At 36.0% G+C, this 20,502-nt stretch overlaps 2 protein-coding genes across 2 annotated transcripts; both read left to right on the top strand.

Moving 5' to 3' along the window:
* Nucleotides 1-3: 3 nt before the first annotated feature.
* Nucleotides 4-4,766, top strand: tatdn3 (TatD DNase domain containing 3). The gene is made up of 10 exons (XM_051875045.1): nucleotides 4-209; nucleotides 679-711; nucleotides 800-873; nucleotides 1,061-1,142; nucleotides 1,230-1,292; nucleotides 2,563-2,672; nucleotides 3,579-3,634; nucleotides 3,716-3,828; nucleotides 4,106-4,186; nucleotides 4,278-4,766. Exons 1-10 carry the CDS (start codon nucleotides 153-155, stop codon nucleotides 4,407-4,409), a joined length of 801 nt encoding a protein of 266 aa, XP_051731005.1. The 5' UTR covers nucleotides 4-152; the 3' UTR covers nucleotides 4,410-4,766.
* Nucleotides 4,767-6,699: 1,933 nt separating this feature from the next.
* On the top strand, nucleotides 6,700-18,892 carry flvcr1 (FLVCR heme transporter 1). The gene is made up of 10 exons (XM_051875044.1): nucleotides 6,700-7,893; nucleotides 9,244-9,388; nucleotides 9,872-10,012; nucleotides 10,783-10,850; nucleotides 11,824-11,927; nucleotides 12,334-12,444; nucleotides 13,932-14,037; nucleotides 14,275-14,386; nucleotides 14,473-14,537; nucleotides 15,694-18,892. The coding sequence occupies exons 1-10, from the start codon at nucleotides 7,234-7,236 to the stop codon at nucleotides 15,772-15,774; spliced, it is 1,593 nt and encodes a 530-aa protein (XP_051731004.1). The 5' UTR covers nucleotides 6,700-7,233; the 3' UTR covers nucleotides 15,775-18,892.
* Nucleotides 18,893-20,502: the final 1,610 nt, after the last annotated feature.

Below are 20,502 nucleotides of genomic sequence, written 5' to 3' on the forward strand. Positions count from 1 at the left end.
ACACTCCACGCAATCGTGAATACGCCAAACGGACAGATGGGAAAATGCCTTATTAGAGATCATGAAAACCAAAACAACGAGTGGTTTAAAAACAAGGTTATTTTTGAAGAGAAACAGAAACGTGCTCAAAATATTTTATATACACTAAAATTATGGCTAGAGAGTTCATTGACTGTCATTGTCACCTGTCAGCAAATGAGTTTACACAGGTAAGAAAACTCATGCAGTCATCAAATTCATTGCGAAAGACTTATCTTACAGTAATATCCACCAGAGCAGGTCTTTATTGTCTTATCTGTCACATCTTTATAAATGTGTGTTACAGCCCTTCTGAAAAAAAGTTACACTTAAACCAGGCTTGCTGGTCTCAGCTGGTTTAGGTGTGTTTCAGCAGGTAGTTCAGAACTAATCTATTTTTTTTTTTGCCATAGTACAGTGTACTTATAGTAAACTAGGCCACGTTTTGGCCCGAATGAAATTACAATAATCAAAACAAAGACAAATGTTTCCATATAGTGTTTTATGTAAACTGGTGTATAGGTTATGTATGTCTGTCGTCAGTATCATTGTGTTTATGTAAACTATATACAGAAATGATATGTTGCCACACCAAGCAGAAATCAAGTGCACAGTGATACAGTTACAGAAGTTACTTTTATGGGTTTTTTTCCCCCCTAGGACATAGATGATGTACTTCTGAGAGCAAAAAAGGTAAGCTTTTGTCAAAGAAATCAATAAAAGCCGATAAACAAGACTCAAATGTTGCAACAATGACCCCTTCTGTTTAATGTAATTTTAGGCTGGAGTGAAAGCTCTTGTGGCAGTTACAGAGGGAGCCAGTGAGTTTGAGAAAGTTATTCAGTTGTCAAAAAAGTAAGTTCAACACAACCTCTCATGTATCAACAAAAGCTTTGGATGAGAACTTTCTCACTTAGGAGGAGTTTCCTGAATCTCAAAATCACCATGTTGCCTTTAGAATGACACAGTTTCATTTGCACCACGTATGCTTACAATCACCGGACACATGCAGCTTTACTAATATTTAATGTTTTTCATATAGCTATCCTGGTTTTGTGTTCCCTTGTTTTGGCATTCATCCCCTTCAAGAGTCAGGGAACGACTTGCACAGTGTCAAGGTTCAGGTGAATATAACATGAAATAACAAAGAAAGATCGTTTTACTGTGCTTCATGACCTTTTGGTGCAAAAAGATTAGTTTTGTTTTGACAGGACCTGGAGCCAATCCTTCCTTTGTTCCAGAAGCACAGAGATAATATTGTTGCGGTTGGAGAGGTAAAGTATGAAAGTGTCTTGGGAAATTATATTAAATGGACACTATTGGGGATTTTTATAATACTATTTGAGTATTATTTTGAATGATTTGACACTTACCAAACCAAAATAAAACATTCAGCTTACTTTAATTACATAGTTTTTATACCTTTTTAATGGACATTATAGTCTTGTAACATAGAAGTAGAGAAATCATTTTTAAAGGGTTAGTTCACCCAAAAATTAAAATTCTTTCATTAATTACTCACTCTCATTTCGTTCCAAACCCGTGAGACTTGCAATGCAAATTAAGATCTTTTTGAAGAAATCTGAGAGCTTTCTGTCGCTCCAGGTTTAGTCCAAATTTTTTGAAGAGGCTTGATCGCTTTACATGATGAACAGATTTAATTTAGGCTTTTATGTGTGAGTTGATGAATGTTACATGCTCACCACTCAATTCATATGGATTAGTTTTACGATCTCTTTATGAACTTTTTGAAGCGTCAAAGTTTCGATTGCATAGGCTGTCTATGGAGGGACAGAAAGCTCTCAGATTTCAACAAAAATATCATCATTTGCATTCTGAAGATGAACGAAAGTCTTACGAGTTTGGAACAACATGAGGGTGAGTAATTAATGACAGAATTTTCATTTTTGGGTGAGCTGAAATTAGTCCTAAGAAGGCCTCGGCAAACTTTCAAATGCCTCAATTTGACTTAAAATTATTTAAAATAAGCCAAAACAACTAAATATTCACAAGCTATTAAAACAAACTAAATAGATATTTCTTATTATAATTCATGCCCTCAACAACTGTTTTTTTTTTCTTTTTTTTTCTTTTCTTTGAATAACTCTAATTCCCACGGTTTTGGAAAACCTGGATATACAAGCAAGCCTAATTTCAAAAGTGTGATTTCTAGACCTGGAAAAAAAAAGTAAATTACTAAAATCTTGTAACTCAATGGGCATTTTTTAAAAATAAAATAAAATATAAATAATTTTTCTGGTTGTAAAAAACTCTAACATATTTTATCAGTAGAAACTGAAAGTAAAAAAAGCATTATCCTTAATGCTTATCCAGTAAATCATGAAAAACTAAAAACGTCATGGGGCCTTCAAATATTGTTGTATACAATGGAGGGTCTTGGAGTCAAAAAGATTGAGAACCACTGGTCTAGGGATAATAAAACTGTTTTTACGAGACTAGGGGAGCTAGGCCTCACATTCCTGAAGTTGATTTTGAATCTCGAGTCTCAATATTGTACTGATGTTTTTTTTTTTCTCTCCACAGATTGGTCTTGACTTTACCCCCTGGTTTGCAAATACTAATCAAGAGCGTGATGAACAGATAAACGTCTTTATAAAACAACTTGAAATATCTAAAGAAATGGATTTACCAGTGTGAGTGGCAACATGACACTTTAATAGAGAGTAACAGGAAATCATACAAGCAGCCCAGAAATAATTGCATGATTTGCCTCATTGCAGTGGCGTAACTTTGTTTTAAAAAGTGGGTGGGACAGGAATGTGTGTATCAGGAATGTGTGTGTATCATTACAACAATAAATGCACAAAATTTATTGACATAGAACTCATGTTTAATATGATAGTTTCGTCTTTACATCTACTATAATAGAATATATTGTTAGTCTCGAATGTATTTACATTAGTCAGAAAACATGTAAATCCGCATTTAGTATTAGATTGTCCTGATGGACTAGAGGTAGAACTTTTGTTCAGCATGCCAGAGGTTCTGGGTTCTAATCCGCCCTCGTGTTATTTATTTAATTTTTTTCTCATTAAAACCAAAGATGTTCATCAGTGATTGTTTATCAAGAGCAGAGACACGTTTATGTGCATTTTGTTTATGATAGACGAATAGAGTCTGCAGCCGCAACAGCGATAGATTGAAGTGCTCGTCCGTGTGAAGACTGCACACTGTGCACTAGCACAAAGAGAACACTGTTGCGCCACTGATAACAGCGGCAACGAGCACTCAACGTGATTTCAAAAACAACACATCCCAGCACCAGATCGCCTATTATTTAACACAAACGAACAAATTGCTAATCAACTAGAGATGTTTCTTTTGTATTAGTATACATCCGTGCCGCGAGATGTTTCAAAAAGTGGTGGGGACAATATCGACCCTGGCAAAAAGTGGTGGGGACATGTCCCACCTGACCCACCCGCAAATTACACCTATGCCTCATTGTAACATTACTTTGCATAGCAACATATATTGTACATCCTGAACTGACAGTTCGTTTTGTAGTCTCTTTAATGCTCTTAATTCTTGTCTTGAAGGAATGTACATTCCCGCTCAGCAGCCAAGGTTACTATAGCCACAATGAAAGAACTAGGTAAGAGCTATTAGCTAGCAAATCATTGTGTCTCTGTGACCTTTCTGAATTTCTTGCGTAATTCTGCTTTTATGTCTTTAGGGATTAGACAAGCATTATTGCATAATTTTGCTGGGAAGCCATCGGTTGCCATGGAAGGGGTTCAGGCTGGATTCTACTTCTCCTTTCCTCCTGCCGTCAGCAAAAACGAGCAGGTTGGATAAAGATTCTCTTTTAATAACCATACTTTTCTGCCATAAAGTCATAAATAGATATGATAAGTATGCAATAAAGACATGAAACGTGTCAATGAATCTCAGATGACCCTGTTCCACGTCACATGCCATTTCACTGCAAATATTAGCACATCCCGTACACAGAATGTATGTTTGAACTGGAAATGTATGTATCATTTTAAATGTATATGAACCTTGTGTGACAGACATAAAGTTTCGTTTTCTTTAACATATTAATACTGTACTTTAAATGCAGAGAGCAAAATTAATCAGGCAGATTCCACTGGAACACATTTGCCTTGAGACCGACTCTCCAGCCTTGGGAGTTGACAAACATGTAAGTCCTAACCTGTTTTAATAATCAGATTTTCTGTATCACTGAGATGTTTTGAACCTCACTGCCTGTGTTTTTCCTTTTACTTCTCTAGGTTAGAAATGAACCCGGAAACATAATAATCAGCTGTGAATACATTGCAAAAGTTAAGGGAATGTCTTCAGATGTAGTTATGGAAGTCACAACACAAAATGCCCTTCGATTGTTTTCTAAGTTAAAAACCTAGAATTATTATCATCTTATTTAATTTTATAAATAAAGAACTCACTCAAAAACCAATTGGTTTTATACATGCACTTAAAATTAATGGAGTCTTTTAAGCTGCAAAAATGATGTAAGTATCATAAAAGGATCAATTAGATTAGTGAATATCAGGCCGGATTTGTTTTAACAAATTTTCTTCAACAAAGTTTTTAGTTTTCTGTTTCTATCAAAAGAAAGACATTCATACAGGTTTTGACATGAGCATGATGGGCAAATGAACTATTGGGTGAACTATTGATTTAATTGTGTGATAGTGACTTTGTAACATCATTGTTTTTTATATGTAAAATGGTTTAAATAATAAAAAAAAATAAACCACTGTTTTATTGCCAGATTGTTACATTATACATGTTTATTACTGTCTGTATAAAAACATTTGCTCTGCACTGAGGTTGATTGCAGTTCCTCACACCAGGTGAGCTTTATCTGGAAGGATAAAAGTAGACCATATTTTATTTTATCTCATAAAACATGCAAAATGTTGCCAATGCAATTTAAAGTATAGCTGACTTTCCCAACAAGTTTAAAACCGATTTGAGGTTCATCTTACAGCTGTCTTCAAAGTGTCTTCGCTCGGGATGTGTGGTGTTGTTGCTGCTGCTCATCCAGGAGGACCGCTGCTCGGGACGCGCAGTCTGCAGCCCGCTGAAGTCACAGCTGTTCCTGAGGTGACAACGGAAGTGTTTCCTTTCAGGTAAATTCCAGAACCTGCTGGTTGTCTCTACGCGACACCATGTCTCTCTCTTCATATTAAACTCATACAGTTGGTCTTGCTTTGATTTCGACATGTTATTATACGTAGGCTAGGCTATTTGTTAAGTCGAAATAGCATATGGCCAGTTCAGTCGTTAATGTTTAGAAAAATGTAACCATGGTAACCACGCAAGGAACCTAAATGTAATGCGTCTGACCAAAAGATATCATTTCAAAATTAACTTAAATTTCAGAGTTCGCGGTACTTTTGGTCGTGTTTTGTTTGCTTTGTGCCATGAATGATTATGTTTGATATATTAATAAAAAAAAAAAAGATTTTTGATATCCTCTCTCTCTCTCTATACATCTTAACATTTAACTGTTACAGTACTATATAAGAAATATGTATAACGGAGATAAATCATAATTGTTTTCCTCACAGGCCATAGCTTGGCATAATTTAAACTTAAGAAAGATTTATTTGTAAAAGAAAGATGTCTTTATAAAGCAAAATTAAAACAGTAACGTCAAATTCACTTGGCCTAACGTTAAGTGTGTTTAAAAATTGTGTTAAACATATGTAATTCTTTTACATCGTCACGCTTTTAAAGGGTTAGTTCACCCAAAAATGAAAATAATGTCATTTATTACTCACCCTCATGTCATTCTACACCCGTAAGGCCTTCATTCATCTTCGGAACACAAATTAAGATATTTTGATTAAATCCGATGGCTCAGTGAGGCCTGCATTCAAAGCAATGACATTTCCTCTCTCAAGATCCATAAAGGTACTAAAAGCATATTTAAAACAGTTAATGTGAGTTCAGTGGTTCTATCTTAATATTATAAAGCGACGAGAATACTTTTTGTGCACCAAAAAAACAAAATAACGATTTTTTTAACAATATAACAATATATGGGCCGATTTCAAAACACTGCTTCGGAGCTTTACGAATCGAATCAGTGACTCGGATCTCCTATCAAAAGGCTAAACTGCTGAAATCACGTGACTTTGGCGCTCAGTGTCACTGATTCGATTCGTAAAGCTCCGAAGCAGTGTTTTGAAATCGGCCCATCACTATATTGTTGAAAAGTAGTTATTTTGTTTTTTTTGGCGCACAAAAAGTATTCTCATCGCTTTATAATATTAAAGTAGAACCACTGAACTCACATGAACTGTTTTAAATATGTTTTTAGTACCTTTATGTACCTTGAGAGAGGAAGTGTCATTGCTTTGAATGAAGGCCTCACCGAGCCATCGGATTTAATCCAAATATCTTAATTTGTGTTCTGAAGATGAACGAAGGTCTTACGGGTGTAGAACGACATGAGGGTGAGTAATTAATGCTATATGAAATTACAGTTAAATATTTTCATTTTTGTACAGTGTGCTTATTAAATAAATTAAACATTTTAGGAATACGGAAAAAGAAAATTTTATTCGCCACAAGAACAAGAGGTATTACATAGTCACATACAACAATAGCTGCCAAAAAAAGCTACACACAAATGTCAGTACATTTAAAACGTTATAGGCTATGTTTTGTATATTTTTATTTATTTTTTATTTTTGGGGAAAGGGGGGGGGATTTGCTTTAAAGGTTTTCTATAATTTAAAGTCATAAAATGTAAGAAATTTGGTTTGCCTGAAGCGCCTCGTCCAACGCAGCTCTCTTTGTTCACTGTCTACTAGTGTACATGGGCTGTTGGAAGGCTCGCCCACTTGCCCCGCCCCATCTGCAGTCTCATTGGTCCTTGCCAAGCCTATAAATCCACTTTCTGTGGCGGTTGACGAGCTAAAGCGGAGCAAGCAAATCCGAAGGAGATGAGCACATCACGCCATCATCTCTCACATGCAGTTGAAGCCGGTAGTTACGGAAACGTGGGCCCCCAATTCACGCCGTTGATCATAATTACAGCGTTTTATTTGCGTTATTATCAAGTGGACCGTCCGAAAACATCATCCTTATCTCTCTGTGTGATACGCATACCGCTTCAGGAAACGTTTAGTTACTTAAAGAATTACGTATCTAGTCCGATTTGATATGAATTAGAATCGTTTATGACTAAGTGAAAAGGTTAATTTTGTCGAAATGGTGGCAGGTGAGTTTCTTCCAGAGCAGCATGTTCTGCCTGACAGCACACCTGACGGTAGTGTCACGGAAGGAAATAGAGACGAGGACAGCGGCTACAAGGAGCTTTCCAATGGATCGGTCCATATAACATTGGATCCAAAGGTGCTGGAACAGGAGCTTCCACCACCGGACGAAAAAGAGGCGATGCTTCCCGCCGAGCAGAATAACGATGAGCTCGAGACGAGACTCTACTGGAGGCGGTTTGCCGTTCTGGCCGTGTTCAGCCTCTATTCGCTAGTCAACGCCTTTCAGTGGATCCAGTACAGCATCATTACGAACATCTTCATGGAGTATTATGAAGTATCAAGCATCATGATTGACTGGCTCTCTGTGGTCTATATGGTCGCTTATGTGCCTTTAATCTTCCCCGCGACGTGGCTGCTGGATAAGAAGGGGCTGAGGATGACGGCGTTGTTAGGGGCCGGGTTGAATGCTTTGGGTGCGTGGGCGAAGTGCGCCAGCGTGGGGCCCAACCTGTTCTGGGTCACCATGACCGCACAGATCATATGCTCTGTGGCACAGGTGTTCATCCTCGGTCTCCCCTCCAGAATCGCGTCCGTTTGGTTCGGCCCGAAAGAAGTTTCCACGGCCTGTGCCACAGCGGTGTTGGGCAACCAGGTGTGACTTGTAAATGACATGACATTAGAGATAAATTTGGTTAAATATTACTCGACATATGGCATATTGCAAATAATCACTTCACTTGGTATTTAAAATTGCTTATAGTTACAGTGAGGTCAGATTCATTAAATAATTTCACGTTATGTTGTTAAGTAGCATTTACCAAAATGCCATGGATACCATAGTTTCCACTGCTGGAAAATTCAACTCTAGCTGGAAGCTGTGTTTTGGAAGCTGGTCTAAGATGATCATAAGTGAATTAGCTCTATCTTTCAAGCATTCAACAAATTCAAACTGGTCCAGGTATTTGGAAGAATATTGGTAATCAAACAGTTTCTGTTCCCATTGACTTCCATTTGTATGTTATTACCAGTAACTGTAGAAATGATTATTTTGGCGGGAACTATGGTAACCATGGTACATTTTTTTTTTTTTTAGGGTGCTTAGTATTTAAATGCATAGTCATATAAACACTTTAATTTACAGTGAGACCAGAAATATTTAACATTGCGTATTATTCTTAAAGGGATAGTTCACCCAAAAATAAAAATTCTGTCATTAATTACTCACCCTCATGTCATTCCAAATCTGTAAAACTTTCATTCATCCTTGGAACACAAATGAAGATCTTTTTGATGAAATCTGAGAGCTTTCTGTCCCTCCATAGACCGCTATGCAACTACCACTTTGACACTTCAAAAAGCTCATAAAGAGATCGTAAAACTAATCCATATGAATTTAGCAGTTTAGTCCAAATTTTCTGAAGAGACTCAACCGCTTTATATGATGAACAGATTTAATTTAACATGTAAACATTGATCAACTCACACATCAGTTGTGGTAAACGGAAGCTCAAGCATGTTTGCTTGACGCATGCGAGAACCAATGAAGTTCATTCTCGTGTGTTACGCAGGGCGTTTGAGCTTCTGCCAGAGGTTTTTGTGCGTCAAGCAGGTTTGGTTGAGCTTCTGTTTATGTTCGCTGATCAATGTTTACATGTGAATAAAAGCCTAAATTCAGTCTGTTCATCATACTGTAAAAAGCAGTCGAGTCTCTTCAGAAAATTTGGAATAACTGCTCAATTCATATGGATTAGATTTATGATCTCTTTATGACCTTTTTAAAGTGTCGAAGTGGTGGTTGCATAGCTGTCTGTGGAGGGACAGAAATCTCTCAGATTTCAATAAAAAAATCTTCATTTGTGTTCTGTAGATGAACGAAAGTCTTACGGGTTTGGAACGACATGAGGGTGAGTAATTAATGACAGTTAATTAATGAGTGTTGTTTTATTATTGTTTTATGTGCTGATTTTTTTTGTGACTTACAGTAAATGTTATTTCCCTTCAGCTTGGTGTAGCCATAGGTTTCCTGCTCCCACCTGTACTGGTTCCCAACACTGCAGACGACAAAGATCTCATGGGCCACAACATCAGCATAATGTTCTATGGAACAGCTGGAGTTTCAACTCTGCTCTTCCTGCTAACAATATTTGGTAATAATCAGTGTAATCAGTGTAATATTTCACATTGTTAGAACTTTTTTCCAGAAGTTGAGTGAAAGAAGATGAAGGAGATAAAGAAATAAACAAGGAGATATAGAAATAAATGCAACTGATGCATGTATTAATGCTACAAATCATGCAAAATGGCCTTCTCTCATTCAGTCTTCTGCATGCTATGCTTTTATGTCATTATGGTTCACAACACACAGTCACGTTGCAACTAGTTGATTTGGAACACCTTGCACATTATCTTTGCATATAATGACGTGTCGTCTGTCATCAGAATATAGAAAAGTGCTGTTTTTTATAAACATAGGCAGGAGAGTTGTATGCAACAATGATGAATATTTTAAAGAGTATCAAAATTAATACAAGTATGTTAATCTCTCACAATAGCTTTAAACATGTTTAGTAATCAGATTATCAGAATTAGATGTTCATGTGTGTGTCTCTCATTCTCACTCGTTTTCTCAGTTATTAAGGACAGACCTCCACTCCCACCCAGCAAAGCCCAAGCTGTTCTCCCCACTGGTCCAGCTGAAGACTATTCATACAAAAAATCAATCATTAACCTCTTTAGGAGCAAGCCCTTCATTCTGCTCCTCATCAGCTATGGTGAGAAAGGCAATTATTCAATACAAAATTTAAAATTCTGTCATCATTTAAGGCCCATTCATACCAAGAATGATAACTAGTGTCCACACCATATTGTTCTGTTTATTCAAAGCACATGCTACAGTTATGTGGTTTGCCACTTCAAATGCTTGAGGTGGCAGGATGGATTCTGATTTGCTGTCAATGGTTTTCTGTTTCATCAGCTGGAAAAAAAACATTCTGAAAGTGATTCGAGCGATATTGTTCCTCTATGCCATTATTGTTATAGTTGTAGTCCGTGTGGATTCTGATATTCTTTTACATTTAGAATTAATTTCAGAACTATATCTTTATTGTTATAGTTATCGTACGTCCTTGGTGTGAATGGGCCATAACTCACACATATGTTGTTTTAAACCTTATGACTTACTTTCTTCCATGAAACACAAAAGCAAAAGTTGTTTTTCTTTAAAATATAATGCATTTCAATAGATTATTTATATTTAAATTTAATTTTTGGGTTAACTGTTCCTTTAATCCAATCTTAATATTTTCCCTGTGCTTTTAACAGAGCACCATACACCATTCATTATGAGATGATTTCTGTTATTTTATCTTGTGTATGGCTTATTAATTTAATACTGTAATTATACAGTATCAACCTTCTCTAATGCTACAGTTTCAGTTTTATTATATAGAAAGTTCTGCACTTCTGCAAATATTGTCAACTCTATTTTTTTTTTTTTTTTTTTTTTAAACATCATTTTTAAAATATTTGATAATGTTTTTAGGCATCATGACCGGATCATTCTACTCTGTATCTACGCTTCTCAATCAAATGATAATTACTTACTATCCGGTAAGTGACCTTTGATAGACTCTGTATTTACAGCTGCAGCATGAACATGAAATGCTATGTGCATGTGTGTAAAGGGTCTTTTCTGGGTCCGTCTCAGGCGCACCACGGTACTCTTTGCCGGGAATGGGCAGCTGGTCACCGATTTATTGTCCAGTTCATTAGCAGCTTTTCATGCATGCCTGCTACTCATGGCAGAGTCCAAATGAATAGACGAGCTCTTCTGTGTACATTCCCAAGTTTGATCTGTCCGAATGTTCTGCAGGCTTTCTCACAAGGCTTAAGTTTAGTGACCGCACACACCATGTGATATTTCTTACTGGGCATAACACTTCCATATCTGGTCAATAAATCTTTTAAAAAGAGGTGTCACTGACATATTATTGAAAGTTAGGTCAGGTGCACACTGTACGATTTATAATAGTCCTTTACAATTTTTGCTTGTCACAAGATCCCTGTAAGCCATGTCACAGTCAAGATTCATTAAAAAGATTTGTTGCACACAAGAAGACTCTTGTGTGCAACAAAGAGCTGTTTGAGAGGCGGCTTTATGTGCGCGACACTTATATAGATCAGTAGTGCGCACGCTTACACCAAAACCTGTGAGAATGAGTAAAATGCGCAATAGCCACAATTAGTAATAGTGTGTGAGAAGAGGCTGGTGTGCGTCAATTCGCCATCTGAGAGAACGAGAATGCACAACTGGTATCGGTGTATCGATACTGCGGAAAATGAGTTTTGGAATCGTTTCAGATATTTCTGTGTCGATACATATCAAAATATCGATATTTTTGACAAAAACAAATGATCACTAAACAAATGAGGTTTTCTTGACTTTAAGGGGGTTTGTTTGTACCAAAATGCTGAGTTCAAAGCTTGCAGGAGGACAGTATCACTAGCATGTTTAAAAGTGATAGAAATGTTCATTTGAACTATTAAAACACCTTTAAACCTTGTAAAACTTTTTTTTTTTAAGGGTGAAGAGCTAAACACAGGCAGAATCGGCTTGACTTTGGTGGTGGCTGGAATGCTCGGCTCAATACTGTGTGGAGTCTGGTTGGATCGTACTAAAACTTATAAGTATGTATATCTGCTAAACCAGTGGGGTTTTTTTCTCTAATGTTTTGAAGTATTGACTTTAAAGCATTTAGCTCTTGCACTCATATTAGTACCAGGTTTTCATTATTAGCTGCTGCTAATCAGTAAATCGTTTTCACTAGGTTGAGTATATTTATTTTCTTTCTAATTTTTAATTTAAGGTGCTGCCACATTAGCAAAATTTCGACAAAATATTGTGGGCAAAAAGGTCCATTTTCTGTTGTCAATTGTGTAACAATGCATTAAGTAGTAAGATTTGGACCATGAAAATGTCATTTTATTAACCCTCATCAGTTCATCTTATCAATTTGTTTTTTTGTTTTTTTATCAGATCTTATCTGAAACAAGCAGCTTGTCAAAGATTTTCATTTTTCCTCTCACCCTTTAGACTGACAACATTGATCGTCTATGTGCTGTCCTTTATTGGAATGGTGGTGTTCACATTCACGCTGAACTTGGGATATCTGCTTGTCATCTTCTTTACTGCTGGGGTCCTAGGGTAAGCCTGCCATTAAAGTTCAACTTATTGTGCCTGTTACTATCATTTAATTTGTTACTATTTAATTTCTTACCTGTTACTATCATTTAATTTTCAGACCATAGCTATTTCACGAGTTCACACTTGCAAATAAGTCAGATAGATTAAATGGTATATGTATTCGGCGTGCTGTCCAAGGAGAGGGCTCTGGGCCCGGTATTTGGCCCGAACCCAGAGTACTCCCCCCGTATTCCTGGTTGTGAGCGGCTGTTTCTATGGGCCGCTATATGTAAGCCATCCGCCATATAGAGTGGTGCATAGATGATGCATTTTTGTAGGCCAAAACCCAGAAATGAGTTAGCATTTTAGCACTTCTGGTTCCATCGTCACAAAGTCAGTGGGTTTTTTGAATGGGTTTTTGGTTAAATGGCTGAAATAAGGTCTGTGGTTAACACAAGCTCAAGATACTTTTTATGTATTATTCAATGACATAAAATACAGTACATCAGTATTACCCCACTTTTTTTTTAAGCTGTTACGTGTCTTGCTAACAAGTGGCTAAAAGGGACTACAGAGGTTGTCAGGGACATTAAACATCATCAGCCGATGTAAGTAAGCCTAGTCCACATTTACAGCCTCGGTATGCCTATAATTGCACTCTTATAAACTATTCTAACTCAAACTTTAAGGGAAAATGTTTTTAGATAACTGAAACAGTTGTCGGAAGCTGGGTGGCGACGTTGAAGTCGTGGGACCTTGGTGTAGTTCATTTATAGCCTACCTTTAGCTTTTAACTTCTGGCTTCAAAATTCATGAAAGTTGTGTTCATCTGTGAAAATTATCTTGATAGACAAAATTTGTAAGTATCATAAACTTTTGTTGATCACAAAGCTTGTTTTTTGCAATAATCCAAAAGCTTATGGAAAAATCCTATTAGGTTTTTGTTGCTAACTGTCGGTTGGCCTACAAAGTGACGTCATACCTGCACCACTCTATTGGAACAGTCAAAGCCGGTCCGTAAACATTCGAGAGCAAGTTGACTGTGCATCTGTAACCGTAATGCATGACACCTGCGTGACATCTGACATGAACTAAAGGATCGGGCTTATATACCCGATACCAATCAGTTAAAAAAATGCTTAATCAGCCCCGATACCGATTCTTGAGATTGGTTCAGGACATCCCTAATATATATATGACTATATAATACTATGTGAATAATATAACATCATAATATATATATATATATATATATATATATATATATATATATATATATATATATATATATAGGACATATTCTCATTTGTCCTAAATGTGCCTGTGAAGCATTCTGATTATTGTAAAAATGTCAGCAGCACAAGTTCTTTGTTTAAAGATAGCAGAAGTGGTCACTGGTCAGGTTTTAGTTGTACATGCTTCTACATGCCGTACGTTAGCTTCTCACATTCAAATATTTCTCTGCCAGCCAGGTACATGACTCATGTTACTACTATTCTGTTTGAAAGGTTTTTTATGACTGGTTACCTTCCCATTGGCTTTGAATTTGGTGTTGAAATCACATACCCTGAGTCAGAGGGCACGTCATCTGGTCTTCTGAATGCTTTTGCACAGGTAAGTGTGGACTGCTCTTTCTCAACTTGCTTCATTTTTGCAATAAGCTTTCAGTTGATCATTTCCATACATGCCCTGGTAACCACTTTCAGTTTGAACAGCCTGGTGGAATACACACCCACATTTAATTTGATAAACCTTGCCCTTCAGGATTTACTCTGTTTATCTCCAATATTTTGAAGAATGAGTCATTGATATTTCAGTATTTCTGTCTCATACAATAATTTTAATTTTTAGGTGTTCGGCATCATTTTTACTCTCATACAAGGGCAACTGACCACAGACTACGGCCCACTCAGCGGAAACATTTTCTTGTGTGCTTGGATCCTCCTTGGCATTATTCTAACAGGTTACTTTTCTTATTTACAGGCCTTTCTCTTATTGATCAGTGTTGTTGGTGAACAGCGTTAAGAAACTTTTGTGTTGTTCTTACAGCTCTGATTAAATCAGACCTCAAAAGACATGGTGTCAATATGGGCAATTCAGACAAAGGACAAGCAGTAAGTCTCATTTTTATGCTATTCATCACTTTTGTAAAATAAATATGGGAATCACAGAAAGGCAGATCTTGATAATGTGTTGAGTGATAATGATAATGATAATGTGTTAATCAATTTAGTGCGAGATCAAAGTCAAAAAGGGCAAAAGCCATGCTGTTTGGCTGAGAAAACTGACCAAACTATGCTAATCAAAGTGAATATTCATTGGTACAGAGAATACAGGGATTTTGCCTGCCATATTTGAAAGTAAAATTTAATGTAATTTATTTATTTGTATTATTATTTTTGGTTATACTTTATTTTAAGGTGATGTAGTTAAACTGTAATTACTCAAATAAGTACTGAGTAATATTAATTAACTACATGTACTTACTATAGAGTTATGGTTAAGGTTTGGTTTAGGGTTAGTTACTTGTAATTATGCATAATTTACTGTTATTACTATAGTAAGTACATGTAGTAACGTGTAACTACGTCACCTTAAAATAAAGTGTTACCTTATCTGTTTTGGAAAAATATTATGATATAAATCCAGGCATTGTTTTTCAATGTACACTACCGTTCAAAAGTTTAGGATCACTAAGATTTTTTTTATTTTATTTGGTAAAGAAATTAATGCTTTTATTCAGCAAGGATGCATTTAATAGGTTTTTATAACAAAAGATTTCTGTTTCAAATAAATGCTGTTCTTTTGAACTTTCTATTCATCAAAGAATCTTGAAAACAAATAATCATTGTTACCATGAAAATATTAAATGGCTTTCAACATTTGATAATAATAAGAAATGTTTCTTGAGCAGCAAATCAGCATATTAGAATGATTTCTGAAGGATCATGTGACACTGAAGACTGGAGTAATGATGCTGAAAATTCAGGAATGAATTACATTTTAAAATATATTACTATGGTAAATAATTATATTAATTTGTAATAATATTTCACAATATTAATGTTATATTGTATGTTTGATCAAATAAATGCAGCCTTGGCGAACATAAGAGGCTTCCCAAACCTTCGATCGGTAGTGTATTTGGTCTTTGATATCCTGGAGTTCAAGATAACCATTTTATCAATTAATTAATTCCTAAAGGGAAATGAAAAGGATTTCCAGGTCTTAATGAGATCTTAATTGAACACGTGTTTCTCTCCCCTGAAGGTTCCCACTGAGCTGCCTTCTGAAAAAGTGTCCAGTGACGTCAAGCTAGAGTCGAGCTTACCTTGTGAGACTGCGATTTAAGTTTTAAACGTTTCCAACAGCACATCAACAATCACAAGAGATTACAGACTCTCCTGAGATGACTTGAAATCTCCTTATTATGCTGTAATGTAGTGTAATGTAATGATGTTCTAGCACAATTTTCTGTGAAAATGGTAGGGCTGCCCCCTAATAGTCGACTAACCGTTAGTCGACTAGAAGAGCCTTAGTCGACCAAAATTTTATTAGTCGGTTAGTCACGGGAAAAAAAAAAACGTCCACAGAAAGTGGCGAAATCACGCAGCCCGTGAGGGACAAATCGTTAACGGCGGGTCCTTGTGGTAATTACAGTATGTCGGGCAGGAAATCCAAATATTTGCCTATCACCCATCGACCTCAAATATGGCTTATCATTTGAAACATACAAGTAGTAGCAACTTTACATGGCCGCTCGCTCTAACATTAACCTAGATAAATGTGCGCCAGAGTCCTGCATGGGTCCTGTTTGATAAACCCGCACCCACCCTGCACCCGCAGTTATTAACAGCACACCCGACCCAATATCCGACAAAAACAATAATTTTAGCCCGTACCTGACCCGACCCGTTTGACATAAAATCCGCGACCCGCACCCGCATTAAATCTCCTAGGCTACATCAGGTAGACAAAAATAATTTTCTCATGTAGCCTAACACAAGCAATAAAACCAACATTAGGCATTCTATGTCGCTGCATTTAATTAAACATTGCGTTAAACAACACAAGTAAAAATAATAGAACAAAGAATGTTTTAGTTGGCCTATTTTTAACTGTAAGCGTACAGCTAGTTAAATATTTTTATCAGATTCACTCGGCATTTAAACGCGGTTGTCTCTTCTGAAACTGAGCATTGTTTACCTGTCCTCTGGTCCTCTTTGTAGCAGCGTGAAAAATATTCTAAAACTTTTATTCAAATTGTGAATAGCCTATATTAAATACACAAAGCGAGCAAAGCGCGCTTCTTTTAATATAAATCACTATAGCTTTCAATCAGATGCTGCGCGATTGGCTACAATGCTCAGCGCTGCAAATCGTGCTGTAACCCTTTAACGGTCTTCAGACAGAGCGTGAACACAAATAAGCACTGGACCATTTGAAAGCAGCTGTCAAATGCACAGAATTGAGTTGGAATAGTCTTGGATATTGGACCCGCAGTCCACCCGTGCCTACCACGCGTCCGACCTGCACTCGCACCCGCACCCGACACGTAAATATTATTCCACCCATTACATTAAATTTGGCGGGTCACCCGTACCCGCCCGCATGCAGGACTCTGATGTGCGCCATTTGTGCGGAGTGAGTGCACTTTACTGTACGACATGGAGGCGCCAGCGCAATCACTTGCATTTTTTCCTGCGGAAACAACTTAAAATATTCCGTAATTTTTGGTCCTACAGATAAGAGTACGTCATACATAATACATCACGTATTATACGTAATACATCATTCGAAACTGTAAGGGGTCTACTTTTATTTGTGGAAACTCACAATAACAAGAAAACGTTGTGCTTTTGTAAAATAAAGAAAACAAACAGGATGCGCTTTCTGCCTTCTCTGTCTTCCTGAACTGGAGCGCGTCATAAAAATGAACTGAAACTCAGAGCATATAGGCTACTTGTCTCATAGACATGAGAAATATATCTATGGAAAGTGTGAAATGTCTAATAACTAATTCGAATGGAAAAGAAATACTCTATGCTTATGTAATCCGTATGAATGGTGCATTTCTCTCTATAGGCGCGTTCACTATACTGCGGAGACAAGAGTCAGCAGTTTCATCTTTGCGGCCGACACTGACTCAAAAAACATTAGTTTATTATAGATTAATTATAATGTCTCCTTACTATTTTTTCCGGCACATTCATAATCATTACTTTTGCTGTTGTTGCGGCAAACTTTATGCCTGCGCTTGAGTGCAAAATAGGGTATATATCAATCCCCCTCCCCCCCAGGATATATTTAAGTAATTAAATTAATATAAATGCGCGATTAATAGACTAATGGCTTAAATGAACGACGATTAGTCGATTTGAAAAATCTTTAGTCGGGGGCAGCCCTAGAAAACGGACAGTGATAATTGTTCGCAAATATACTGTGAATTAAATTCTCCTAATCTAGGCTGATTGTATACACAATCTGTCTCTCATATACATGCATGATACTTTTTATTTGTTTCAAGAACTATGGACCAAATAGTAGTTATTTTACAGGGCTCGTAAGGCCCATATGCACAATCCTGTTAGTGTGATTGGAACAGCATGTTTGTTTGCTTCGTCTCAAAGCACCTTTCTCACTGTGCGCTGCTTGTTCGTTTCTAAAGTCTGCTGTTGCATTGCAGAACATCTACATGTAATAATTCCACAAAGGCCATAAATTCCCATTTTATTTATTCAGGATGATGAAGAATTCCCATGCTTTCAATGAAGAGTGTTCTGTAAACTAAAAAGACAGTATGCAAATTGTTGTGCATAGGTAAGTGCTTTAACAAATTCACCTACAATTATGAGACTGACATTATTTCAAGTGCTTATGCAGTCATTGCAAGATAAAATCAAATGTTGTGTAAGTGCTTTTTTTTTGACCTGTGTAACACATACAGTACTAGGAGAAGGCTTGTTTAGTCTTTTCCAGAGAGCACAAATCAAACGTTCAGCATTTGTATAACGTTAAGAATGTGTTTAGTTTAAAAAGGAATGTGATCTATTTACAAGGGTGTGTTGCTGACAGGCCTAGTGAGGTTTTATGAAAATGTCATGCCTCAAAAGTGAGGTAGAAAGAGCATTATTATTTTAATATTTTATAAGCCTAGGTTTACTTTCTTTTAGTAGCTAATTTTTGCACTTTTGATGCATATTTATTGGAAAGATGGCTTTTTCAGGATTGTTTTTGTATTTATTCATTTCTGCTTTGAATTTCTACTGTTTCTACTTGGTATACTTGTCGTTTAATGAAGGCAGCTGTGCAAACTGAGGTTTCACATGATTGTCACAAATGATGCTGGGAAATTCACTGTAAAGTAAAAAACTCATTTGCATTACACTGAACATTGGAGGAGTGGAAATGGCTCATGTTTCCATCACTGCTGTTGTAAAGTAAAAATGATATTGCCAAAATTAAAATATCCAGTTTGTTTATTGTGAATATGTAATGATACAGGGGTTTTCAGTCTTTTAGATGCCACGGACCCCCAGATATGATCATTCTCTTGCAAGGGACCCCATCCTTTGAATAAATGTCTAAAATATTTTTATGAAAATATTTAGTTTCTATTTAGTCACTTTTTTTAACCTATTTTCCCTACTCATTATAGTAATGTACTGTTACAGTAATGTAATCTATTTACTTTTACATTTTTTACAATGTTTTTCTTAAAACTTTCCACTGGCTTCTTAGCACTCCCGGACCCCAGATTGAAAACCTCTGAATATGTAATAAGATTTTTTGAAGGATGCTTTAGAAAGTAACTTTCAGAATTCAGATATTACTAAGACGAACATACAGATTGTGGTTTTCAATTAAAAAGTAGGCTAGGCCTATAAAGTTTACAAGACAAACAAACAAAAGAGATAAACTTGAAATGATCTACAAAACAAAGTTTGAGTGGAGTCTGACCTTTAATTAGAGGGGTTGTTGGAGCAAGTTTGAATTTAGAACTCTAGCGCCCTCTAGTGATGATACAGGATATTTGTCATTCATTAATACGTTTTGACCTTAAAGCCATTCAGTTAGAATTAAAGGGATAGTTCACCCAAAAATGAAAATTCTGTCATCATTTACTCACCCTCAAGTTGTTCCAAACCTGTATGAATTTTTTTCATAGATAATTTGATGAATTTGGGTAACCAAACAGTCGATGGGCCCCATTGACTTCCAAAGTATGGAAAAAAATACTATGGAAGTCAATATAGTCCCATCAACTGTTTGGTTACCGACATTCTTCAAAATATCTTCTTTTGTGTTCAGCAGAAGAAAGAAATTCATACAGGTTTGGAACAACTTGAGGGTGAGTAAATGATGACTGAATTTTCATTTTTGGGTGAATTATCCCTTTAAAAGTGCTTTGCCAAATTATTTTGTTAATTTTGAAAAGTTTAGATCCAATATGTAGATGTTTTATGGCATGGTCACACTATGAGTCAGGGTTATTATAGTTAACTAAAACCTTAAAAACACATTTTCATTACTTGAAATGATATATTAAAAAACGTATTTTATTTCAGCTTGTTGCCAAGGAAAGATTTCTGATTTTCATTTAACTTGATATACTAAAATAACTAAAACTAAAAGTGAAATAAAATGAATAAAAAAACTATCATATTAAAAAAAACAAAACAAATAAAAATGACAAAAACACAAAATTACTAAAACTTCAAAAATTAAAATGAAAACGGAAAATATAAAAATTAAAAGCTAATTCAAAATGTTAATAAAAACGATAACTGTCTGTCTCAGTGCTAAAATAAGACTGCTTTTTACTTTCATGTGTTTTAAGGACAATTTTTAACATAAATGAAAAGTGAAATAATTAACTTGACACAAAAATAACTACAGTTAAAGGCTTTATGCCTTTTAATATAAACTTTTGAAAATGTTATAATATATTTTTTAATGATTTTACATACACTCTCACTTTAAATCATAGACTGTAAAAAATGCACATTTTAAAAGCTCACAAAAAACCCTGCTGGATACACAACGAAGCTTCACGCCTATTTCCGCCATTTTAGCCAA

Source organism: Ctenopharyngodon idella, chromosome 20 (genome assembly GCF_019924925.1).
Source record: "Ctenopharyngodon idella isolate HZGC_01 chromosome 20, HZGC01, whole genome shotgun sequence".
Taxonomy (NCBI): Eukaryota; Metazoa; Chordata; class Actinopteri; order Cypriniformes; family Xenocyprididae; genus Ctenopharyngodon; species Ctenopharyngodon idella.